At 42.3% G+C, this 22,134-nt stretch overlaps 1 protein-coding gene across 1 annotated transcript in view; it reads left to right on the top strand.

Annotated features, from left to right (window-relative positions):
- The window catches only part of ITGB5 (integrin subunit beta 5), a 97,928-nt gene that overhangs the window by 62,844 nt on the left and 12,950 nt on the right, over positions 1-22,134 (top strand). Inside the window, exon 10 of the mRNA XM_077320418.1 lies at positions 1,133-1,562. Coding sequence (XP_077176533.1) covers positions 1,133-1,562 — 430 coding nt within the window. The remainder of the gene's footprint in view (positions 1-1,132; positions 1,563-22,134) is intronic.

Below are 22,134 nucleotides of genomic sequence, written 5' to 3' on the forward strand. Positions count from 1 at the left end.
TCTGCCTTCAGGCTATGTCCACCGCCACCCACCCACCCACTTCCATTTAAATTAGCAACACTCTCTCATTCTTCAAGCAGCTTAGAAATGTGTGCTCATGAAGCAGGAAATACTGATTTATAGTCCATGCCACCGGCCTTCAGTTCACATGGAGGAAAAACTTTTGTATTGGCCTTAGTTTGTCTCATTGCTGAATTTATCAACAAGACAATATAAAATGCCATGTATTTTGACATGGTCCTGTCTGTTGGCATATAGGAAGGAAATGTCAGCTTACATTTTATTGCCTTCCTTCCCTCCTCAAAGGATCATATTATATTTTTCATGTGCATTCAGTCTTAACTTGATTGCAGGAATCACAAATGTGCTCTCCAGAAGCAATCTCTTGGGAGAATCAACATCTCTTCTTCTGGGCATTTAACAGCTTTGTATAGACAGTCATGGTGGGGGTGGGATAAGCAATAAGAATAACTTCTCTCTTAGCCCTACAGGGCCCAAGCCCCAATACTTGCAATAGTAGTGTGATGGTTGTAAAAATATAGTAAGAGAAAAGGGAGACTTGCTGTAATGGAGGTAGCCTAACAGCAGATTTGAAGGTTATTTCCTTCCTTTGAAGGAAGGAAGGAAGGAAGGAAGGAAGGAAGGAAGGAAGGAAGGAAGGAAGGAAGGAAGGAAGGAAGGAAGGAAGGAAGGAAGGAAGGAAGGAAGGAAGGAAGGAAGGAAGGAAGGAAGGAAGGAAGGAAGGGTTTACATAGTGGAACTTACCTTAACCTGGGGGAGGGGATATCTAAGAAGAATATTTTCCTTGAATACTTTACATGAAATAGTGGGCAATTCTTGAAGAGGAAGTGTTTCTGCATGCTTGTTTTTGCCTTGTGACTTAGGCGATACATATGTCTGTGTGTATTTCTGTGCGGTGAAAGATGTGGACATGCAATCTAAAATACTAAGAATTTTAGCTCTGACTTAAAGCATGCATGTTTGGGGTTTATTTATGTACCACTACGTAGCCTGAGCTTAGGTCTCCGTGGCTTGCAGAGATGGACAAATAATTCAGAGAAAGTTTGCTGCCTCTGACTTCACAGGCTTCCCAAACCTTCTGATTTCCTTACCTCTCACTATCCTTGTGCAGGTTTCCTTTGAAATATCAGTAGAAGCCCGAAGTTGTCCTGCTGAGAATACCTTGCATACCTTCACAATCAAGCCAGACTGGTTTCGGGACACTCTTGAAGTGACTGTCACCTACAATTGCACATGTGGATGTACAAAACAGATTGAACCAAGCAGCAGAAAGTGCAGTGGGAATGGCACTTATGTGTGTGGATTATGTGACTGCGATCCAGGCCATGTTGGAGCCAAGTGTGAATGTGAGGAAGGAGAGAGTGGGAACATGTACCAGAATATGTGCCGTGAGGCTGAAGGAAAACGTGTCTGCAGTGGCCGAGGGGAATGCTCTTGTAACCACTGCGTATGCTACGAGAGTGAGTTTGGGAAGATCTACGGGTTATTCTGTGAATGTGATGACTTCTCCTGTGCAAGATATAAGGGTGTTCTCTGTTCAGGTAAGTGAGACCATGTGATATCAATCATTCTGCAGAGGTTTATGTGACAATTGCTCCAATTGCTAGAGAGTGAATTTCAGTTACTTTCAGATCTCTCTCATCTAAATTTTGACCGTTTATGCACTGGGAACTTCACTGCCCCAGCTCTCATGCAGGAGTACAAATCGGGGGCAGATGAGGTGCACTGGGCCAAATGCTCGCCCATGTGGGTGCAGGACAACCTGCCACATGTGGGACAACCTGCCACGACTAAAACTCCAGCCTGCAGCCCGGCATGAAACCTCCAGTGCATAAACGGTCTTTGAGAAGAATTCTGACAAACTAACATTGGCATGGAATTCATGTATGCTTGGCTTGACTTGGTTCAGGGCCAGACTATATTACCTGTGAGTTGGCATGGGATTCCTCCCAACATGAGTTGGGTTGGGTTCCTACATGTTGCAATGGATGTGAAGACCCACAGTGGGACAAATAACGGTCCCCACAGCCATTTTGGCTTCGTTAAAATGGTGTAGGAAGAAAGGCTAAAGCTCCTCCCACGCTCTGTTTATGCTCCTGATCTGAATCTGGGGCATGTTGGGAGTCTTAATAGTAAGATGTTTTAAATTTTGACTATGGATGTTTTAACTATTTTGTAAACCTCCCCGAGCCTGCTATAAATATAATAATAATAATCTAATACACAACCTTCAACTTGTCCATTAAAACATCATGGGGAACCTTATCAAATGCCTCATTAAATCCAAATATATAATATTTACAGCATTCCACAATCTACCAAATCTGGCATGGCAATTGGGTTAGACTGGATGGTTTCCAGGAGGATTCCATTTTTTTAAAATTCTGTGAACTCAGATGGCATACCAGAAGAGGAAGGCAGCTAGGGATCAATAAAGGGCAATGAACCTGACCTTTGGAGTCTCCTTGGAGGAAGTTGGGTGACCTTGAGGCTCAGTCCTCTTTAGCTGCAAGCATTTTCTGCTTAAGCTTTGTCTACCTTAAACAGATCTTTAAAGCCTTTGTCATTTTGTTTTATTTCTTACGATTTTGTATTGTTCATGTAGTTCAGTTTTTATGTGAGGGGGAGGTAACAGAAATAATAAAATAATTTTAAAAATTGCAACTATAAAATCGCCGCTGCAGTAGGTGGAACGGGGTACAAAACCCCAGCTTTTCTGCTGCTTCTTCCACTTTATAGGATATGAGTGACAAAAGCAGCTGATCAAAAATGCTTCTAATCCATTGCCCATGAAAACCAGCTTATGCTCTGGCAGCCTTTAGGACTCTGTTTCAGACAAACACGCTGAAGAACAGGAGCACTTTGAGGAGAATCCAGAGACTGCAAAGCTAATCAGAAAAAGTAGGGCCTCTTAAAAATTAGACAAATCAGGAAACTTGGCATCAAGGTGCATCCACCAAATTCTGTGAAAATTTCTCTGGAAGCATAATTGTAGAATCTTACCATGATAAATGATGTTTTGATTTGCAGATGTACAGGATTCTTTTTACTGTGGGGCAAAATAGGTGAAAGCAGGTTTTACAGTTTGTATATGATGACTCGGGCATCTGGAAGGTTTTTCCCAGGAGTGAATCAGTACAAGTTTAATCACAGTGCAAGTTGGAATGAGTGACTGTGGTTTGTGGATGAAAGCAGCATTCAAGTGAGGAATGACTCCTAAACCGCATGGAGGGATGCGTCATGTCAACATTATATTTTCATTTCATGCAGATCAAATAAGATCATTCTTACGATGTATGGTAAAGCTTTAAGATAAGCGGGGTGATAACAAAAGGGTGTTTTGGTAATTTATGTAGTACTCTTTGATGATGGGGGAAATGTTCTAAATGCCATATGCTGCTGCTGTTTGGCAGGAGTTGCAAATAATGTTGTATAATGTAAAGCAGTGAAGTAAACTGTAACATAATGGAAAGTCACAGCAAAGAAGTACATTTGCTTGCAAAGTTGAGTTGTGTTTTTTGCATCAGGTAATCCTGTTCTGATCATAAACAGCAGTCAGAAGGGGAAAAGGAATATGAGGACAAAGATACCCAAACATTATAAAACCTTTTGGGTTCAGTTTGTTGATTCATACAGAGAAGCTCTGAAATGGAGTTGTACATGTCCGAGCTAGACATGCTTTAACAGCCGTGAGTTGAGCTTGGTTTGTGATTATGTAGCAAGCTCTCCAGAGCTGAAAGTTATGATGAGCTGTTCTGCCCGTCTGAACAGCTTGAACATGTCCACCCGGGAAAGGCCATGCACAAAAATTAACATTCCCACTTTGGACTGCCATTGTTTTCTACTGAAAATTGCTTAAAGAAAGACCTAGCCAAGATAGCATACTTTCTATATATAATATCTCCTTATCCATGGTTCCTCTATATATTTGTGAAACACCCCTGTGGGAAGAGCCTGTCCGGGGTGTCTGGCCTGGAATACATTCCCCCTCTCTCTCCCTGCTACAACAGGCTTTAATTCTAGTGTGTGTGTATATATATATTCACCCTGACATTTATTTATTCAATGTTGTTTACCATAACCAAGTGGCTACCAGGAAAAAAAATGCTCTAGAATTAAAATTATTCCAAAAACTACACACATCAAAACCAGTAAAGGCAACAGATTACATTAAACATACCATCACAAAAAGCAAATTTAGCTTCCACCTGTACATATCACTAGATATTCTCCATCTACATTAAGTATGATTTCAAGAAGAGTTTTGGGGTTAGGAACCCTAATGCTGCATAATGCTAAATATGATTAGAATCTTCTTAATTAACTACAAAATACAAATCCATTTTTATAAATAACTAATGGGCGTTGCCACTATCATTTGTACCATATAATTTAATTATGGTAAATGGTATCTGCTGAGTTAAGACTTTAATGGCATGAAATATATGAATATTAATTTAATCTTTCTGTTTCAGTTCCAAATTCTTATTAGCCAGTTTTGACTAGCTTGTTGGTTTCAGTTCATCTTTGGATGAATTTTAGTTCAGCTCCTGAAAAATTCACAATCAGTTCTATCTTCCTTCTCAACAGTATCCCTTTGATGCCCTAGTGATACTGCCTTCTGATAGCTGATTTTTTTGTTTCATCATATACGAAGAAAATCAGCTTGTAAAGATTCACCTGGCTATTAAAATACCTCATCAATATATCTTTTTTATAGGGCTGTCACATCGTTATATGCTTCCTCACAACTTATTGCTAGCTCTCCACTAAACTGTATAGATTTATGGACTCCATGGACATATTTTAAAAGAAACTGAGCCAAACCATGGAGTTGACTAGCCTGTTTTCATTTAAGCTCTAATTCTGGTGAGTTTTAGAAGTTATTATGCCTGGCACATTTCTATTCATTGTTGCCCCTCAGGTTAGCATGGAGAAATGTGAGGTCAAGTTTTAGGATTCTCAGATGTAATAAGGAATGACATGAACAGCAGGAAGTGGCGTCCTGTTATTTGTTTTAGTCATTGTGGTACGTTTTTTACTGAGTATTCTGGACTTTAAGTATAATACCTCTGGTACCATGACTCCTGTCACCCCCCCCCCCCGCACTCTGCTTGTGTCCTGAGTTCATCAGCCCTACTGCTTCTAGTGTAATCAGCTTGTCACCACTAGCGGACATCAGGCATGGGTTCTCCAGCTGTTCTCCCCCACATGACCCCTTTCTCATGATTTCCTTTGTAGAAGAGTCACAGGGTTGTTTCTCCTACTGTCAAGTGTCTGTTGGCTATTCTTGCAATAACACAGCAGGATGCTAACATATTGATAAACAGCCCTGTTCTTATGAAAACTCTGAGGACGAAATAAGAACCAGAAGCTGCCAGGACATTTTCCACTTAACAGTGGCTTGGCCAAGCAACATATTTCTCCATGACACAAAGCCAGAGCAGATGTGGGCAGGCCTGTGGGCTTCTGGATTCTTCTGAAAGAATGAAATGATTCAGCCTTTCATGGCTGGATCCAAGGTCTTTTTCATGCAGGCTGTTGTGTGTAAGGAAACCTTCATACATGCCAGCAAATAGAAAATTGCCATACTAAGTTTTATTCTTAGTTTGTTTTTAGGAAAATAGTACAACAGCTTGTTGAACTTGCACAGGCTAGGCCTAATACAGACATTCAGTAAAATACAATAAGTAAATGCACACACCTCAAATTCAAAAATTTATGTCATAAAAAATGGAACAAATATATTTTTAAAGTTAAGTAAAATATTAATAAGTTTTAATACCTATTATATGAATTTTGCAACCGTTTCTGTAGTCCTCTTCTCAGACTCTGAAAGGAGGTTTTACATGATAATCCACAGAATGGGCTGAATAGGTAGCCATAAGTGGAGCTAATTCAATTGTTCCTTGCTCTGCATACCATTTGGCCAGGGTGTTACCTTGCTAGGTTGGTTTGGCTTAGATTCTGTGTTTTGAAATTAGTTCTTTGCATATTGCACATTGCAACAAGGTTTGCATTGTTCTAGTTGGTTTTGATATTTGGATTTGACATTGCTTGTATTCTGTCGTTCATGATTGTTTCGGATTCTCCACTTGACATTTGTTGGGCTTGCAATGCATTCTGTGATGAAACTGGTTGACTTGGAGGATTCTCTGGTTTGCTATGAGTTTGGATTCTCTGATTTGACATTTGTTTTGGGTTTTCCACATTTCCCCGTGCTTCTGCTGGAGCTCCCTGACTGGTTCTTTGGACTTGTTGGTTCTGTTTGCTTTGGGAGGTTTTTTTTTTTACTAGGCCTCTTCAGCTTGATTTCAAGTGTTTGGTTATTTTTTAAAAAATTTAATTCCATTTTTATCCTACCTCTCCCTCCACAATCATTTACTGTTCGAACTGGAGAAAATTTGGAATCCGCCCCACCACCTGCTATCAGAAACAGTGGAATGAGGCCTTAGCAGCCCAATTCACTTGAAATTTGGGAGTTATTTAGTGAACAGTCACCAGCCTCTCTGCTGTAATTTTGGTGGCATACCCTTTTTAAAAGGCCTCTAGCACCGCCAGAAATATTCCCCAAAGGGAATAATGGGGCTGAACAACATTGGAAACCTGGGGCTGGGGGCCTAGATCCAAATACCAAGGGGCTTTTCGCACGCCTTCAAAATCGCACAATGGTTGCCAATTGAAAACGCTATTGATTTGCCATTATGCACAACGTCGTTGACAATCTGCCACACACCTGAAACCGATCCGCAAAAAGCGCTTCCTTGTAGCGCTTTCAGGGAAATCCCCAAAAGTGGATTCACCCTCCGGAAAGCGATACACTCCTGCAACCAATCTGCAACACTAGCGAAAAAGACCTGTGTGTTAACATTGTTGCGGTTTCTACAAAGTCCCTCCCCCTGGCTCTCTCCTCTGATCTTCCGGCGAAGCGATCGCCATTTTTTTTTCTCCGAGCGAGCGGGGATAAATGCACCAGCGAGCCTCTTTCTGTTTAGAGGCTTCCCTGGCTTCAGTCCCTCCCCAGAGTCACTAAGCACAAACAACACTTTGGACACAAACAACAGAGAAGCCCGTTTGCTGATGTATTTTCCCTTTATTTTTTACACGAAAATCGGGCCCGTGAGAGGGGGGGGGGATTTTTTTTTTTTCACTCGGAGGGAGCGTGGCAACGATCAAACGACAGCTCAAACACACCGGGCAGCTGGATGGGTCTCTCCGTTGCAACGAATCAACACAGATTCGTTGCAATGGGTGTGTGTTTTTTTTTTAACTTTCTTAAAGGGAAAGGGGCTGTTTGGGAGCATGCTAACGGCTGCCCATTGGCTGCTTGATGGCCAGGGGCAGGACGAGCTTGGCAAGAGCGCTTCCTTTCTAGCGATTTTTGCCGAGACCGGAAGCCTGTGGGAAACGCTACAAAACGCAACTGGATTCCACTACAAAGGCAGGTATGCATAACGACGAATTCCACTATTTTAAATGGCGATTTTTCATTCAGCAACCAATTTGCTACAAAGATCCCGGTGCGGAAAGCCCCCAAATATTTGGGACCCAAACATCCAGGTATTGAGACATCTGTCAGCTCCCTGATATCTGGATTTTAAAAAATACTATTTTTTTTCACCCACGGTGCACATCTCAAACCAAAGCTTTTTCCTTGTGGCAGTTTCTGTTCAGGAAACCAACTTTGGTATCCTAACCTAACCCCATTTGTTAAAAAAGATGTATCATGTAGTTCTTACTTTAACATATAAAAGTAACATATGCATGTGAAAGCCAGAAATTAATCAGATGTCTCTCAACACTAACTGAAACATACATATCCCTCTATAAAGCAGAAGAAACTCCTGATAGATCTTATATTAACCCAACAGATCCTTATCCCAGGATGGGAAAGAAATGTGCCAAAGGTCCTGATTCCCCCCTCCCCCCCCCCAGGCAGTTCTTGCCCTTCTTGTTTCTCTAATCCTTCTTTGAACCATGATTGTGCAATGAGGGAACAGCAGACTGTCTTTTGTTAACATTTAAAATTGCCTCATAACATGCCAGTCTTTTTGTTATGCGATGGTTTCCATATTCCGCAGATAAGATTTTTAAGAAACCTTGCATACAGGCATTCTTTCCTCCGGGTGATAGATTCGCTTTGAAAGCAAAATAAAATCAGCAGAGTTCTGTAACATCTTGTTTATTTTATTCACAAAATATGTATCCTGTCTTTCTGCCTTTACAAAGGCCACCAGGGTGGCTAACAATTTAAAGCATGCATGATAAAATCACATTTTAAAACCATTAAAATCAGCCCCCACCGAAACACGCACCATCAAAACAAGTGTGTGTGTGTGTGAGAGAGAGAGGGGGGGGGAGAGAGACTGAGAATGAATGTGAATTCACAAGAATCATGACCACACAGTTGATAGTATTTTATTCTCTCCCACTGCTGTCCCCATCTTGTACAAACTTTACATTCTCAGAGACTGATGCCAGTGGGGCAGCAAGATACACAGCAAGAAATACATAATGTATCCATTATTTTTTCTGTTCTCATTTGTGGAAGAGCCAGTGTCAAGAGAACAATCCTAAGCAGGTCTACTTAGAATCCTACTCAGTTATATTTAATGGGATTTCCAGAAAAGTGTTCCTAGGATGACTCTGTAAGGTACCACATCGGCAACGAAGGCCAGATGAGTTTAAAGGAGTGTAACAAATATTAGATTCGTATAGGGATAGATGGCCCAGGCTAGCTAAACAAAGTTGGCCCAGTTTAGTACTTCAAGGAGAGACTACCAAGAAAGCTTAGGGTTGCTGTGCACAGACAGGTAACCAATGGCAAACCCCTTCTGTTTGTCTCTTGCTTTGAAAGCCCTGTGGGATTGCCATCAGTTGGCTGTGATCTGAGGGGCACTTTCTACCACCAGGTGGATGTATGAATGAAAATGAAAGTTAGTGATAATGTAAAACATGCCTCTTAGTTGCTGGTGCTTTAAATACCGTCATTTACAACCAGGAAAAAACACTCAACTTTTTATGAAGTTATTTTTATGAGTGCCTGTATGGGGATTTCTTGTTTTTCTCTGCAGTATTTTAGTATGTGACCAAGTAGGAAAAAAAATGTCAAAACTGGTTATTGGAGGCTTCCTGTCTGCAAAAAAGAAGGAACTGAAATAAATGTTTTTTAAAGCCTCTGTTAAGAGCAGACGCGGGAGTCTGAACGTTCACTGTGGAGAAAGGATGGATTTCTGATTGCTGCAGAGATGTGAGGCCCAAATCCTTGTCCACTGATAGCAATAATTCCTTATCATTTGCTAAGATTAAAATGCCAAACTATGTGATACATTTTAAATGAGTTGGATAAGGGTTCTGCTGATCCCACTTGCTTCCCTTGCAGACAGATGGCAGCTGTGCAGAAATTTTCCCCAAATGCCACATGGCCCAATTCAAATTGGGACCATGCTGTGGTGAGACGAGGGACTGATGAATAACAAAGTCTGAAGATGTGATGATGGAACTTCCACAGTTTTGTGCATTTTTTAGTTTTTGTATTGAGGTGCTGAGCTGAATTTGTCCAGCTGCACATTTTGAGAGCAAGGTATATCTTCTTTCCTAATAAATCAACAAATTTGGGAACCTAAATCCCACTTATACAGTACAATTTCCAAGGATCATTCTTGCAGTTCATTGCTGTATACAGGAACGGAAAATCAACTCTGAAGTCCCATGGGAAGCATGAGTGAACCAGCCACAAACATATATTTTGGTGGTGAACGTTGCATAAGAACTCCTTTATGTTTTTATTAGTCTGATAAAGTAATTCTTACTAAGTCTGAAGAGCATCTACAAGGCAGAATAGTGTTGGCTACATCATGTAGACCCATGTGGACTGAGCTATATACTTGCTTCATGATGTTTTAGTTCAGCTCCTTTTTATAGACCATGGGTGGCCAAACTGTGGCTGCCCAGATGTCCCTTGAGCCCCTGCCAGCGCATGCTGTTTGGCAACCCCTGTTATACACTGTCCTGCTCAGCAGATGAGGGGCAGATTGCCGAACACAGAGCTGGAAGAGGCATCAGAACATGAGCAGAAGACAATGCCTTTATATAATTGATGATAACCCACTTCTCATTGTTGATTTATTATATCTCATTTTTCACAAGTTATTGGAATTAAGAAAAGGAAGCGAGGTTATAGAGTAAGGGTTTCCAAAGTGGGTGGTATGCCCCCCCTGGGGGTGGTGGAAGAATCCAGGGGGGCAGTGAGAATTTTTGGAATAGTAGGGGTTCAGTGAGGAATATGGGGACAGCAGAGAGGCAGCTGTCTGACCTTGCTGCAGCTACATTTTCGTAGCCAGAGACATTCCAAAGAGGCTTGCCATTGCCTCCCTCTGGGTAGTAGTGACCCTGAACTTCCTTGGTGGTCTTCCATCCCAGTGCTGACCAGGTCCAACCCTACTTAGCTTCCTGGAAGAAATGACAGCTTCAGAAGGTAGGCTGGAGAGGATCATATTACTGCTGAGCTTCTTCCTTTCTTGAGACTCTGTCCTTCCCAGGCTCCACCCCAGAGCTCCAGAAATTTACGAACCCAGGGTTGGCATCTTTTCCCCAAAAGTTTCCATCTTTAGGAGGCTGGAAAAGCCTTATCCTGCTTGCCTCCTAGTCATGGGATTTTCCATTGCTTGCTTCTCTCTCCCTTTCTTTCCCTGTCTGTCTTTCTCCCCAATGAACACCCAAAGTGACTTTTACAAAAAGTGCCTTTTTCCAGACTATAATATGGCCTCTGCACAACAACCAGAAAGAAGAATAGGTAATACATTGTGTTTTGAATTTGAAGGAGACCTAACACCAGAAAAGATGTATGTGTTCATATGTGGTGTGTGTGTGGGGGGGGGGCGGCACTAGGGATATAGCCTGAGAGACAAGAAGGCAGTAAACCAAAAAAGTTTGGGAACCACTGTTATAGAGGTTATAGAGGTAAAACTTTTACCCAGGAAGTTTTAAAAGTTTTCCTCTCTGGGTAGAGAACAGGAGAGGAGGGGGAAGTTAGCTCAATGGCTTTCCATATTCACCTCAGATACCTCTTAAGAAATGTTAATGGGTCTAGGTAGAGACAATAGGAGCATCCAGTTTCTCCCCCTTGAGCAGGAAATGGTTGAAGGTGTTAAATACTAGGGAGACTTCAGGAAGGAACTCCCGGAAACCTCCAGGAAAAAAATTATTTGACACAGCCTGACCTGGTCAGTGGGTGGAGAATAGAGAGAAGATAAAACTGGGAGCAAGGAGGGAGGGTATTTCTGGGGCCATTCTGCATCAGGATCTATGTAGCAAATTGGTTGCGGAACGAAAAAACGCCATTTTAAATAGTGGAATTCGTTGTTATGCATACCTGCCTTTGAGGTGGAATCTAGTTGCGTTTCTATCGTTTCCCACAGGTTTCCGGTCTCGGCAAAAATCGCTAGCCAGGATGCGATATTGCCGATCTTTGTCCCGCCCCGGCCGTCAAGCAGCCAATGGGCGGCCGTTATCATGCTCCCAAAAAGCCCCTTTCCCTTTAAGGAAGGTTTTTTAAGGAAAAAAAACACACACGATTCGTTGCAACGGAGAGACCCATCTAGCTAGCAGGTGGTGTTTGAGCTGCCATTTCATCATTGCCACGCTCTCCCCGAGTGAAAAAAAAAATACCCCCCCCCGCATGGGTGCGATTTTTGGCCGAAAATACAGTGAAAAATAAAGGGAAAATAAACCAGCAAATGGGGCTGTGTGTTGCTTGGTGCTTGGTGACTTAAGACAGCTCTGGGGAGGGACTGCAGCCAGGGAAGCCTCGCTGGGTAAACGAAGGACTTTCCCGCTAGTGTTGCAGATTGGTTGTAAGAGTGTAGCGCTTTCCGGAGGGTGAATCCACTTTTTGGGATTTCCCTGAAAGCGCTACAACGAAGCGCTTTTTGTGGATCGGTTTCAGGAGTGTTGCAAATTGTCAACGACGTTGTGCATAACAGCAAAACAGTAGCAATTTCAATTTACAGCCATTGTGCAATTTTGAACAAGTGCGGAATGGCCCCTGGTGCTGAGTCCATCAGAGCACAGAATTCTTGACTGAGGTTTTGAGGAGGCAGCCATTAATATGTGTTGGTCTGAAGAGCTGGAGAAAGCCGCAAGGTAATGGAAGCTGTAGAAATCTATAACATCCTAAACTAGGCAGCCTGTCACATATTTTAGCATCTGATAGAGCATAGAGAGAGGGACAGAGGAATTGCATTTCACCCATTTTGAATCTCTTGCACAAACTATTGCTTGTTTGTTTGTTTATTTATTTATTACTCGCCTTCCCCTGAAGGCTCAAGGCAAGTTACAGCATTTAAATAAAACCCCAATAAAACCCCTTAAAAACATAAAAACTACAACTACTGCCACTCCTGTAGGGGGGCCATGATCTTCCTTGCTGCCTGACCTCAACCAAAGACCTGGCGGGAGAGCTCAATTTTATAGGCTCTGCCAAATGCCGAAAGTTCCCACAGGGCCCACAGCTCCTCCAGGAGCTCATTCCACCAGGTCTGGGCCAGAACCGAAAAGGCCCTGGTCAAGGCCAGGTGTGCCTCCCTGGGGCCGGGAATGACCAATAGATTGGTGCCCGCAGAATATAATGCCCTGCGGGGGGCATAGGGCAACAGGCAGTCCCTCAAATAAGTTGGGTCCAAACCACGTATGCAGCTGCCTCAGCACAGGCTGGATATGGGCCCTCCATGATGTACCTGTGAAGACCCTAGCAGCTGCATTTTGCACCAGCCGTAATTTCCGGATCAAGCTCAAGGGCAGGCCAGCGTAGAGCAAGTTACAGATATCTGTTCTGGAGGTGACTGTCGCATGGATCACTGTGGCCTACAGAGGACTGGTAGGGTGTGAGTAGCCAAGCTTGGCAAAGATGGAAAAATGCCTGGCTGGCTAAACTAGTGTGCTGAAAGCATGCTTGTAAACATTTCCTTTTTAATAAATTCTTTATAACTGTTGATACTGGTAGTGGTTCTCTGTTCCACATAGACCTCCACCATCTTAGATGCACTATTTTAAAAAGAGGACCAGGAGGAAGGCTGTCAGTGGGCAAGTGGCCATTTCTCTATGGGTGCACAAGGCAGTGAATAGTTCCCATGGTGACCAGGTGCTGGGCAGTGGGAGATACAGAGGCAAGGTCTGCAGAGCTTGGAAGGGAAGCTGGGAGTCCTGGTGCTCCCTACAAATGGTGACAACGGTTACCTGAGAGAGAAAAGGGAGGGTGGAATAGGGCCTGCAGGCCTGAGCAGGACTATTGTGCCACAGCCATAATTGCTCCTTCTGGCAGCTCGTGCTGTCTTGTCCCAAATCCACTGTATATTAATTGAATTGCAGCACATGATGCTTGGTTATTTGTACCCTTTTGGAATGCAGACCGAGGCTAATCCCATATTCTTTGACTCATGGAAAGAGCTCACGAGTGGCTTTATTTTCCCAAGAAAACACTGGGTGGTTGGTGGGGTTTTTTAGTCATATCCTCATTCTAAAGTCAGTGATCTAGATTTTCCTAAGCTCTAACTTCTTCATGTGTCCTGTGTTGAGTCTAGACACATCTAAATATCTTTTTTTTAAATTTGTTATATAATTTGAATCCCACAAATACAGCTCCAAAGTGTCCTCAGGGCAGTTCGCTATTTAATGTAGAAACAACTGTAAAAGCCATCCAAAACACATCAAGCATTAAAGTTATGGTCTGTAACAAAACAACAGCAAAACATAAAAATCTGTTGTGGTGAATCAGAAACAAATGTAATTTTATTCTCCAAAGCCTACTGAATAGGATTTTTCACTATGCTACATATAGAAAGAGTTCTTGTTTCTTTTCCACATCAGTCTCCGAGCAGGGCCCCCTCAGATCTCACAGGGGATGGAGGAGAAGGAGCTTGTATGGGAGAAGTCATTTCCTAAGATATTCTTTGCCAAGGCCATTTAAAGTACAAAATGGATTACTATAAATTACTGCTGCATTTTCACTAATAAAAGTTTCTGAACAGCCATCAGAGGCAGTCCGATACATTTAGTTTCTGAGAACAAACCTAATTAATGCAATTTATATGGACCAACCAAAATAACCACAAACAATGTACAACCGCTCTTTGTCAAGCTAGATGTTAAAAAATGTTACAAATAGGAAAAAAAGATGTTTCAGACTCTGATCTGCAGGCCCCTTGTAAGCAGACTGTGTCAAATCCCAGGTTTGCATAGATAAAATGATGCTGACTAGAGCTGGTGTCAAGGTTGCACCTTTGGGGTGCTGGGAAGAAGCAGCAACAGTGGATGATGTTATTGTCAGCTATGACACTCATGGAGATCCTGGAGATGTTATTGTCAGCTATGACACTCATGGCGCAGCTGTCACCACAATCTCCATTCCCACACTGTTTCCCTCAGCCATGCAGTGTTCTGGCCGGTGTCCATTTTGTTTGTGTCCAACCACTGTGCTCTTCGTTGGCCTGGTTTCCTTTTTCCACTGACATGATATGGCCAAAGTAAATGAGCCAGTGTTTTGTGGTTTTGCCTACCGCAGATATATCAGACTTTACATGCTATAATATTTCCTTGTTTGTGACCTTTGCTCTCCATGGAACCCGTAGAAGCCTTCTCCAACACCAGAGTTCAAATGAATTGATTCTTGTCCGATTTTTTCATCATCCAACTTTCACAGCCATAAGTGGCTATTGGAAATATGATAGATCTAACTAATCTACATTTGGTAGTCAGGCTCATGTCCTTGCTTTTCCATGTTTGGTTCAAACTCATCATTGCTGAGCAACACAGAGCAATTCAACGTTTTATTTCCACACTGCAGTCACCACTCACATCAATTTGTGGTCCAAGAAAAATGAATTCTTGAACGCATTTGATCTTGTCTCTGAGTACACTGATACCCATGAGACATGTAATAAGATAGATTTCCACTGCACCTGGGTGGCTATATTGTTGGTTGTCTGCTCATGAAAACTGCCCTAGATCTGTAGTTATCCTTCATCCAACACAACACTCCAAATCCAGTTATTTCCCTGAGGGGTGCCCTGTTGTGCCTTCCCAAGAGCCATTTTACCTGCACCCCAAGATCCTTTGGCTGCATCCAGGGTGATATTAAAAGCTGAGTCTCACAGTTAAGAAAGAATTCCCCCAACTCATTAGATTGACGGCCAGAGAACATTAATGTAGGCTTCTTTGCTTGACTCTCTATGGCCCCTTATTCATATGGCCATAAACCCTGGCCCAGATTTGCAGGACAATAGCCAAAGCTCTCAGGGCCATTCCGCACGACTTTAATATAGCACTAGTCTTACATTTTGTTTTCACCACTAAAACTGTGTTACGCATGACTTCGTGAGCTATCTGTAACACTAGCGCCAAAATCGCTTCATTGTAGCGATTTTCGGGGAATCGGGATTCACCCTCAGAAAATCGCTACACTCTTGCCAACAACCTGCAACACTTGCGAAAAGACATGTGCGTTCTCAATGTAGCGGTTGCAACAAAGTCCCTCCCCCTGGCGCTCTCCTCCGAATTTCCGGCGAAGCGATCGCCATTTTTCCCCCCTCAGAGCAGGGGGGTTCGTTGCTGCTTCATTCACCCAGCAAGGCTTCTCCGGCTACAGTCCCTCCACAGAAGTGCTTTAAAGCTCCCCTAAGTCCCCAAGCACAACACAGCCCCCTGTTCACCAGTTCCCTTTAATTTCGGCCAAAAATTGCGCCCGTGCGGGGGGGGGAATCGCCAGCTCACATGCCAGCTAGATGAGTCTCTCCATTGCAACGAACCAACGCATATTCGTTGAAACGTGTGTTTTTTTCTAAACCTGCGCTTAAAGGGAAAGGGGCTTTTCGGGAGCATGATAAAAACCACCCACTGGCTGTTCCGTTTGATTGACGGCCAGGGGCGGGAACAAGCACAGAAAAAATTGCTTCCTTTCTAGCGATTCCTGCGAGACTGGAAACCTGTGGGGAACGAATGAAATTTTACTGGATTCCTCTACAAATGAAGGTATGCGGAATGCCAAGATTCCACTATTTAAAATAGCGTTTCCGCTTTGTGAAGGCAATTGGCAACATTGGTCCTTGTGCGGAATGGCCCTCAGGATTCCCTTTACAATGCATAGTTCCTTGATAAATCAGTTATGAGCTCAGGGAGGACCATCAAGCCATCTCCTGGATATTTTGTTATAACTGTTTAAGAAATTTCATGCTACCTTTCCACCAAACAGGGTCCACAAAGTAAATATTTCAAAAAAAATTAAAACATTAAGATAATTAGAAATACTGTTTATGATTGAAAGGTTTTTGGATCTTACCTCTGAACCATCAGAAAACTTTCTGTTTCTTGCTTACTAAATTTTGTTGGAAGGGAGACACCAAAGGCATCCAGAAATGAAAATGAGATTAAAAAAAACAAACTTTTACTTCAATATTCTGGCTGAAATCCTAAAACAATACTAGGCAAACGAATTCCATCAAATGTATTGATGCTTGTGAGCAAACTTGCTTAGAACTGAGTTTTAAGGGTGTGTTCCAGCCCTCTGTAGGAATCCTGCCACTGACTTCATTTAGAGGTAAATTGCAAATGCAAGATAAAGGTGAATTATTTTATTTTGATATGATGGCAATAATTTCAGTGCATAAAACTTAGTCTGGCCCACTGTATGATCCCATCCAATTCTCCAACTTAAAATACATAGAAAGGGGCGAATCATATTCTTTTAGAGAGCTCAATATGTAAAATATGAAAAGATAGCAAAATATCGCTCTATCTAATCATAGCAGCTTAACTTGTGAAACTTCGATGCTGAGTAGTATAAAGACTGGTGTATGTCCCTGAGAGAAAAATGCAGAAAACTGCAGCATGGAGTCTGGCATCTACAGCTGTGCCAAATCTCTTAATTTGTACTTTGCTCTTGACACTTTTGTGAAAGGGCAGAGGAGTGGAGAGGGAAGAAAGGGAGCTGGCACGCTGCCCTGTCCATTTAGCCAAGATTTCTGCTTGGAAGGGGGCAAGAGAAGGTCCTGCCAAACACTTGAATGGCAACAGGACATGACAATGCATATCCAATTTGTGCTTCTAATTTGGGGAGGGTTTTTTTGGGGGGGGGGGTTGACACAGTCAACTAGTTTTCATGAATGCAGAAAAGTTACATGACTGTTCAGTCCCATATTTCTAACCTTCATGTTGGGACGTCAAAAGCAGGCTTGTTTCTCGGTCTTCAACAAGCTTCCACCTGCATTGCATTCCTGCTGTTCGAGTCATGAAGCATCTCTGTGGAAACAGAGGGATTTTATTGCAGGTATTTATGTGGTATTTGGTTGGACCCATCAGCAAAAAGAAAACGGAGCTCCACCACATTATGTACTTGATCCAGGCTTCATGGAAATCCCTCTGCATGGAAAGCAGGAACCAAAGAGTGTGTGCCCAAGCGGAGTGCCCTCCCAACATTGTCCTGAGAATGACTGATGGAGTTTCTAGAACTTTTTCTACTGGGGGACAGAGCTCTGCATAGTACGGCTTGGCAGAGACAGAGAAAGTGAGAGGATTGGGAGCAGAGTTGTTATGTCTGCCCTTTTGCTCAGGTGTAGTGATGAAAAGGGGATGTAGTGACACAGGGACAGATCTGTGTGGATGCCACTCTCCCCTGTTCCTGAACCACTTGCTGCTGCCAACTTAGAAGGGGTGCTTGTTCATGCCCTTGCTGGGAAACAACCCCAGTTTGGGAAGCAGCCTGTTTAAGAAAGTCATTTTGCATAGCTCCAAAAAGTTTAGATTGATTGCTGAGCTCACTTGCCTGTACTTATGGCAGGGCTGCTGTACCTTGTAAAAGCAGGGTCCCTGAACCCACACTTTTCAGGAGGATTCAAGCATGCGAGGTGTACAGGAATGAAAATGTCTTGCTATCCACAGCCTTCTCTCCCCACACCACCTTCAGAACTGCTTCTCTCTATTTGCTTTATTATAGTTTAAATGAAGAAAATAACCGTGATGCAGCAGCTCACTGGAGGTTCTTTTATAGGGCTGCATGCACAGCTTAGCGGCCTTTGAAAATGCAACTTCATATCCAGTTAGAGAGAGAGGGAGAAATGATAAAACCGACTTCCAGGCTTCTGTGCCGCCTGCTTCCTCTCCCAGTTGGATTGGAGTTTTTGCTCATTGCTTACATGGTTGAACTGCTCTTTCACTGCCACTGATTTTATAAAGCCCAGAGATAACCTAGAGCAGGGGTAGTCAACCTGTGGTCCTCCAGATGTCCACGGACTACAATTCCCATGAGCCCCTGCCTGCAAATGCTGGCGGGGGCTCATGGGAATTGTAGTCCACGGACATCTGTTTGACTACCCCTGACCTAGAGAACTTCTGGCAGTATTGCATGAAAGCCTTCCGGTTAACAATCTGCTGTCCTCAAGGGCCTGCTAATAAAATAGGCTATTAATTTTAAATGCAGCATTTGACTTCACTGTTTTATCTGGAGAGCTGAAAGACCTAATATTTAATTTCAGAGTTTATTTATGTGCTTATTTGCATCACTTACAGCCTGCCTTTCTCACTGAGACCAAAAGCAAATTACAAAATCTTCCATTTTTGAAAATAAACCTAAAACAATTCAATTAGACAGCTTAAGACAGCTAGCAAACAATGCAGTAGGAATAGGATTACAGAGCTGGAATAGAAGGTGGTGGTTTTGAAACTAGGAAATGAAATAAATTTGCACATAATCATATTAATAAATCACCTTCATACTTAAAGAAAATGAGAAAAATAATTTAATGCACAAAACATTTTATGTACTTGGAACTGATGGCTTGGCATTAGTGTTTTCTGCAAAAAAAACCCCATTTAGTCATTTTTAACATAAAACCATTTTAAATGGCATCCTGTTGCTGTTAAGTGTGCTATTTTGTTTCAAGAGCAGCATTCATATATTAACCAATGAATAATTTTGAAACATCACCAGTTTTCAGAGCTTTGTACAGACATGCATTTAAAAAAACTAAATGTCAGCATAATGCCATTATATTAAACTTATTGGATCATCCAGTTTTGTTGTTTTGCTGTGATTAACTGGTTATTATAATGCATTTCCTCCTTTTGGACTGAGATCACATCCCAATTTGCTGGTTCATCTTAAACCTGCTGAAGGGTACGAAGCTATTCCAGGACTTATTTTTAGAGCTGGAACAGAGCCGCATGGCACCCCCTTAGAGAGCGGCCTGTTACAACATACATAACCAACATCAAGCAGAATTCTCTGTGTCTGAGAATTTCTCTTGCTGGAAGGCTGGTTTTATTAGTTGGAACCCATGAGGAGGCTGTGGTGTGAGCTTGAACCAGTTCTCGGTGCAAATCTTGCATTCTGCTTATGGTGGTGGTGGTAGGAATTTATTTACAATTTAGCAAGAGCAACAATTCCTTTATTACTTAAAACCTCTCATATGGAGCTAATGTTTTCTTTACAACATTGGAATGAACACAGATTAAATAGTCCTCTCTTGAAATGGAAACTATTCACTTTCACAGTGTAGCCTTTCAGAGTACATTGGCTCAGAATACTGAGGTCAACTTTTTGAAAATACTGCACGTTCAGTGTTACTTGCTAAACATTCTTTTCTCCCCAACAAAGTAACAAATAAACTTCACTCACTCCTGCTCAAAATCAAGACTTGAGTCCAATGGCACCTTTAAGACCAACAAAGATTTATTCAAGGTTTGAGCTTTCTAGTGCATGCACTTGCACTCCAAAGCACACACCTTGAATAAATCTTTGTTGGTCTTAAAGGTGCCATTGCAAACTTAAATGGACTCCGGGGAATGGTAGAGGACAGGAAGGCCTGGAGGATCATTGTCCATGGGGTCGCGATGGGTCGGACACGATTTCGCATGTAACAACAACAACAACAACAAAAGGTGCCATTGTTGTGTTATTTCAGACAATAATGGTTACCCACTTGAATCCTGCTCAAAAAGTATGCATGTACTCTGATTGGTGCTGCTCAGTCTGGAGGGATCTTTAAGGGTGGTCCATAGATAACAATGTCTGCCAAGGCCTTTGGTGCTGATTGTTCAGTAGAGAGCTTCAAGAACATTTCGTTGCCCCACAGGTCTCTCTCTGTTTCACTTGAGGCATTTCTAGATTTTTAAAGTTATTCTTCCTCTTCACTTTTGCCAGTGCAAGACCATTCTGGCACCCATAGATTCAGGTCTTGTGAGACAGTGGAGCTTGCCTCACAGCACAATTACCTAATAGGGTGACCATGACTCACAGATGGTCCCAGACTTTGCTGACACTTGTCTTCGTTCATGGCTTTTCCCCAAGTAGGAAGCTGACAGTGGTATTTTTCATAGTCACAAGGGTGGAGTCTTATGACTTCCCAGTCAATAGTTCACTGTAGTGCTGTTTCCAGTCTGGCCTTGGTCTTCAACCTGCTTTTATTCATTCTCTTACTCTTGTTCATACCTGGGCACATAATGTATTTATGCATGGGTTCATTTCTTAAGTTGCTTGTGCACCTCTAAACTATTGTGAAATGTTCTGTTTCCTCAAGAAGAAACTAGGCACATGGCAAATTCTGCCAACTGCTGGATGATACTCCCATTTTCTGTTTTTACATGCTGCATTGCTGATTAGTCTGAAAAATGTATAACATTGGTTAGCCTCAGTTCACCTATAAGACTTCCATGGTCCCTTTGGCCCCTTTTCATATCTCACAATAGGTGGAGAATGTAACCAGCATGCACAGAGAACAAGATGTAAGTGAGGTTCCTTCAACAAATGTGTAGAGAGGGAAAACAGAAACTAGCTCTTGAGGGCACAGTTATACACATATCACTCATGTCCATGGCATTTTACACAACCCTGCTCTAAGTAATTGACAGTCTAACTTTAGAATAAGGGGCTTGTGGATGAGACTGTGATCTGCAGGTATAGAACATGCTTGGGCAATTCTGTTACACGGTGACTATATCTACCATTGTGAAATGCATACCTTCTGGGCAAAGAGCTCCTTGATCTCCATGGGTAATTTCAGATAGCAGTGTTTCAAGGGGTTCTATAATAAACATATCCATAGTATGGCTGTGGGCTCTTGGTAGTTGATTTCCATACACTACTGGCTCAGTGGTTGTTCTGGGCCAGTTAGCTTGAGAATGGAGCTCTAATGTTTTGTGATGAAAACCAGCATAGACTAATGGAGTCTGAAAATCACTGAACATAAATGTTGTGGTTGAGAGGGCCGAAGTGCCTTACAGAAGCTCTTCCTCCTATTTAAGATTAACTTATATAGACTTGAAAAGTGTTGTTGTCTCAGCCCAAAGACAAAGTCAAAAGGCTGCATTCTTTGTCCAGCATATATGACAAAAACAGGAGTGATACCCCCAGTTTAGCTATGAAACTTCTTGAGAGGATAAAATGAGCTAAGAATCTGTTATAACAAACATGTGCCTTTGGGAAAGGGCGGGGTAGGGGAATCTAAATTAATCAGGCCATCATTCCTTTAAATAGAAATGTACAGATGTAACAGAAATTAAAATACTTTGGCCACCTCATGAGAAGGAAGGACTCCCTGGAGAAGAGCCTAATGCTGGGAGGGATTGAGGGCAAAAGAAGAAGGGGACAACAGAGAATGAGGTGGCTGGATGGAGTCACTGAAGCAGTTGGTGCAAACTTAAATGGACTCCGGGGAATGGTAGAGGACAGGGAGGCCTGGAGGATCATTGTCCATGGGGTCGCGATGGGTCGGACACGACTTTGCACCTAACAACAACAACAACAGATGTAACAATAAAATGTATTAACTCTTTTCTTTCTTTTGAAAAATGTAAGCTGTTACCCAAAAGTGAATTGCCTGGAATTATTTGCTTGCTTATACTCATTTTCATCTTAGGGACTTTTTATTTCCAAGTGTTCTAAAATATCAAGCAGTGGCCTTTGTGTACAGGGTATATCATAAGCAAATAGGCAATAATTCAGAGATAGGTTGGCAGAAAGTCTGTCTTGAGAGGTCCATTAAAACCTCTTTGTGTCCTTTGTTGTTGACTCAAAATAGACCAAGGATGAATCTGTTTATAAGAGGAAAAGGGCTAGAATATGAA

This window comes from Paroedura picta, chromosome 2 (assembly GCF_049243985.1).
Source record: "Paroedura picta isolate Pp20150507F chromosome 2, Ppicta_v3.0, whole genome shotgun sequence".
Lineage (NCBI taxonomy): Eukaryota > Metazoa > Chordata > Lepidosauria > Squamata > Gekkonidae > Paroedura > Paroedura picta.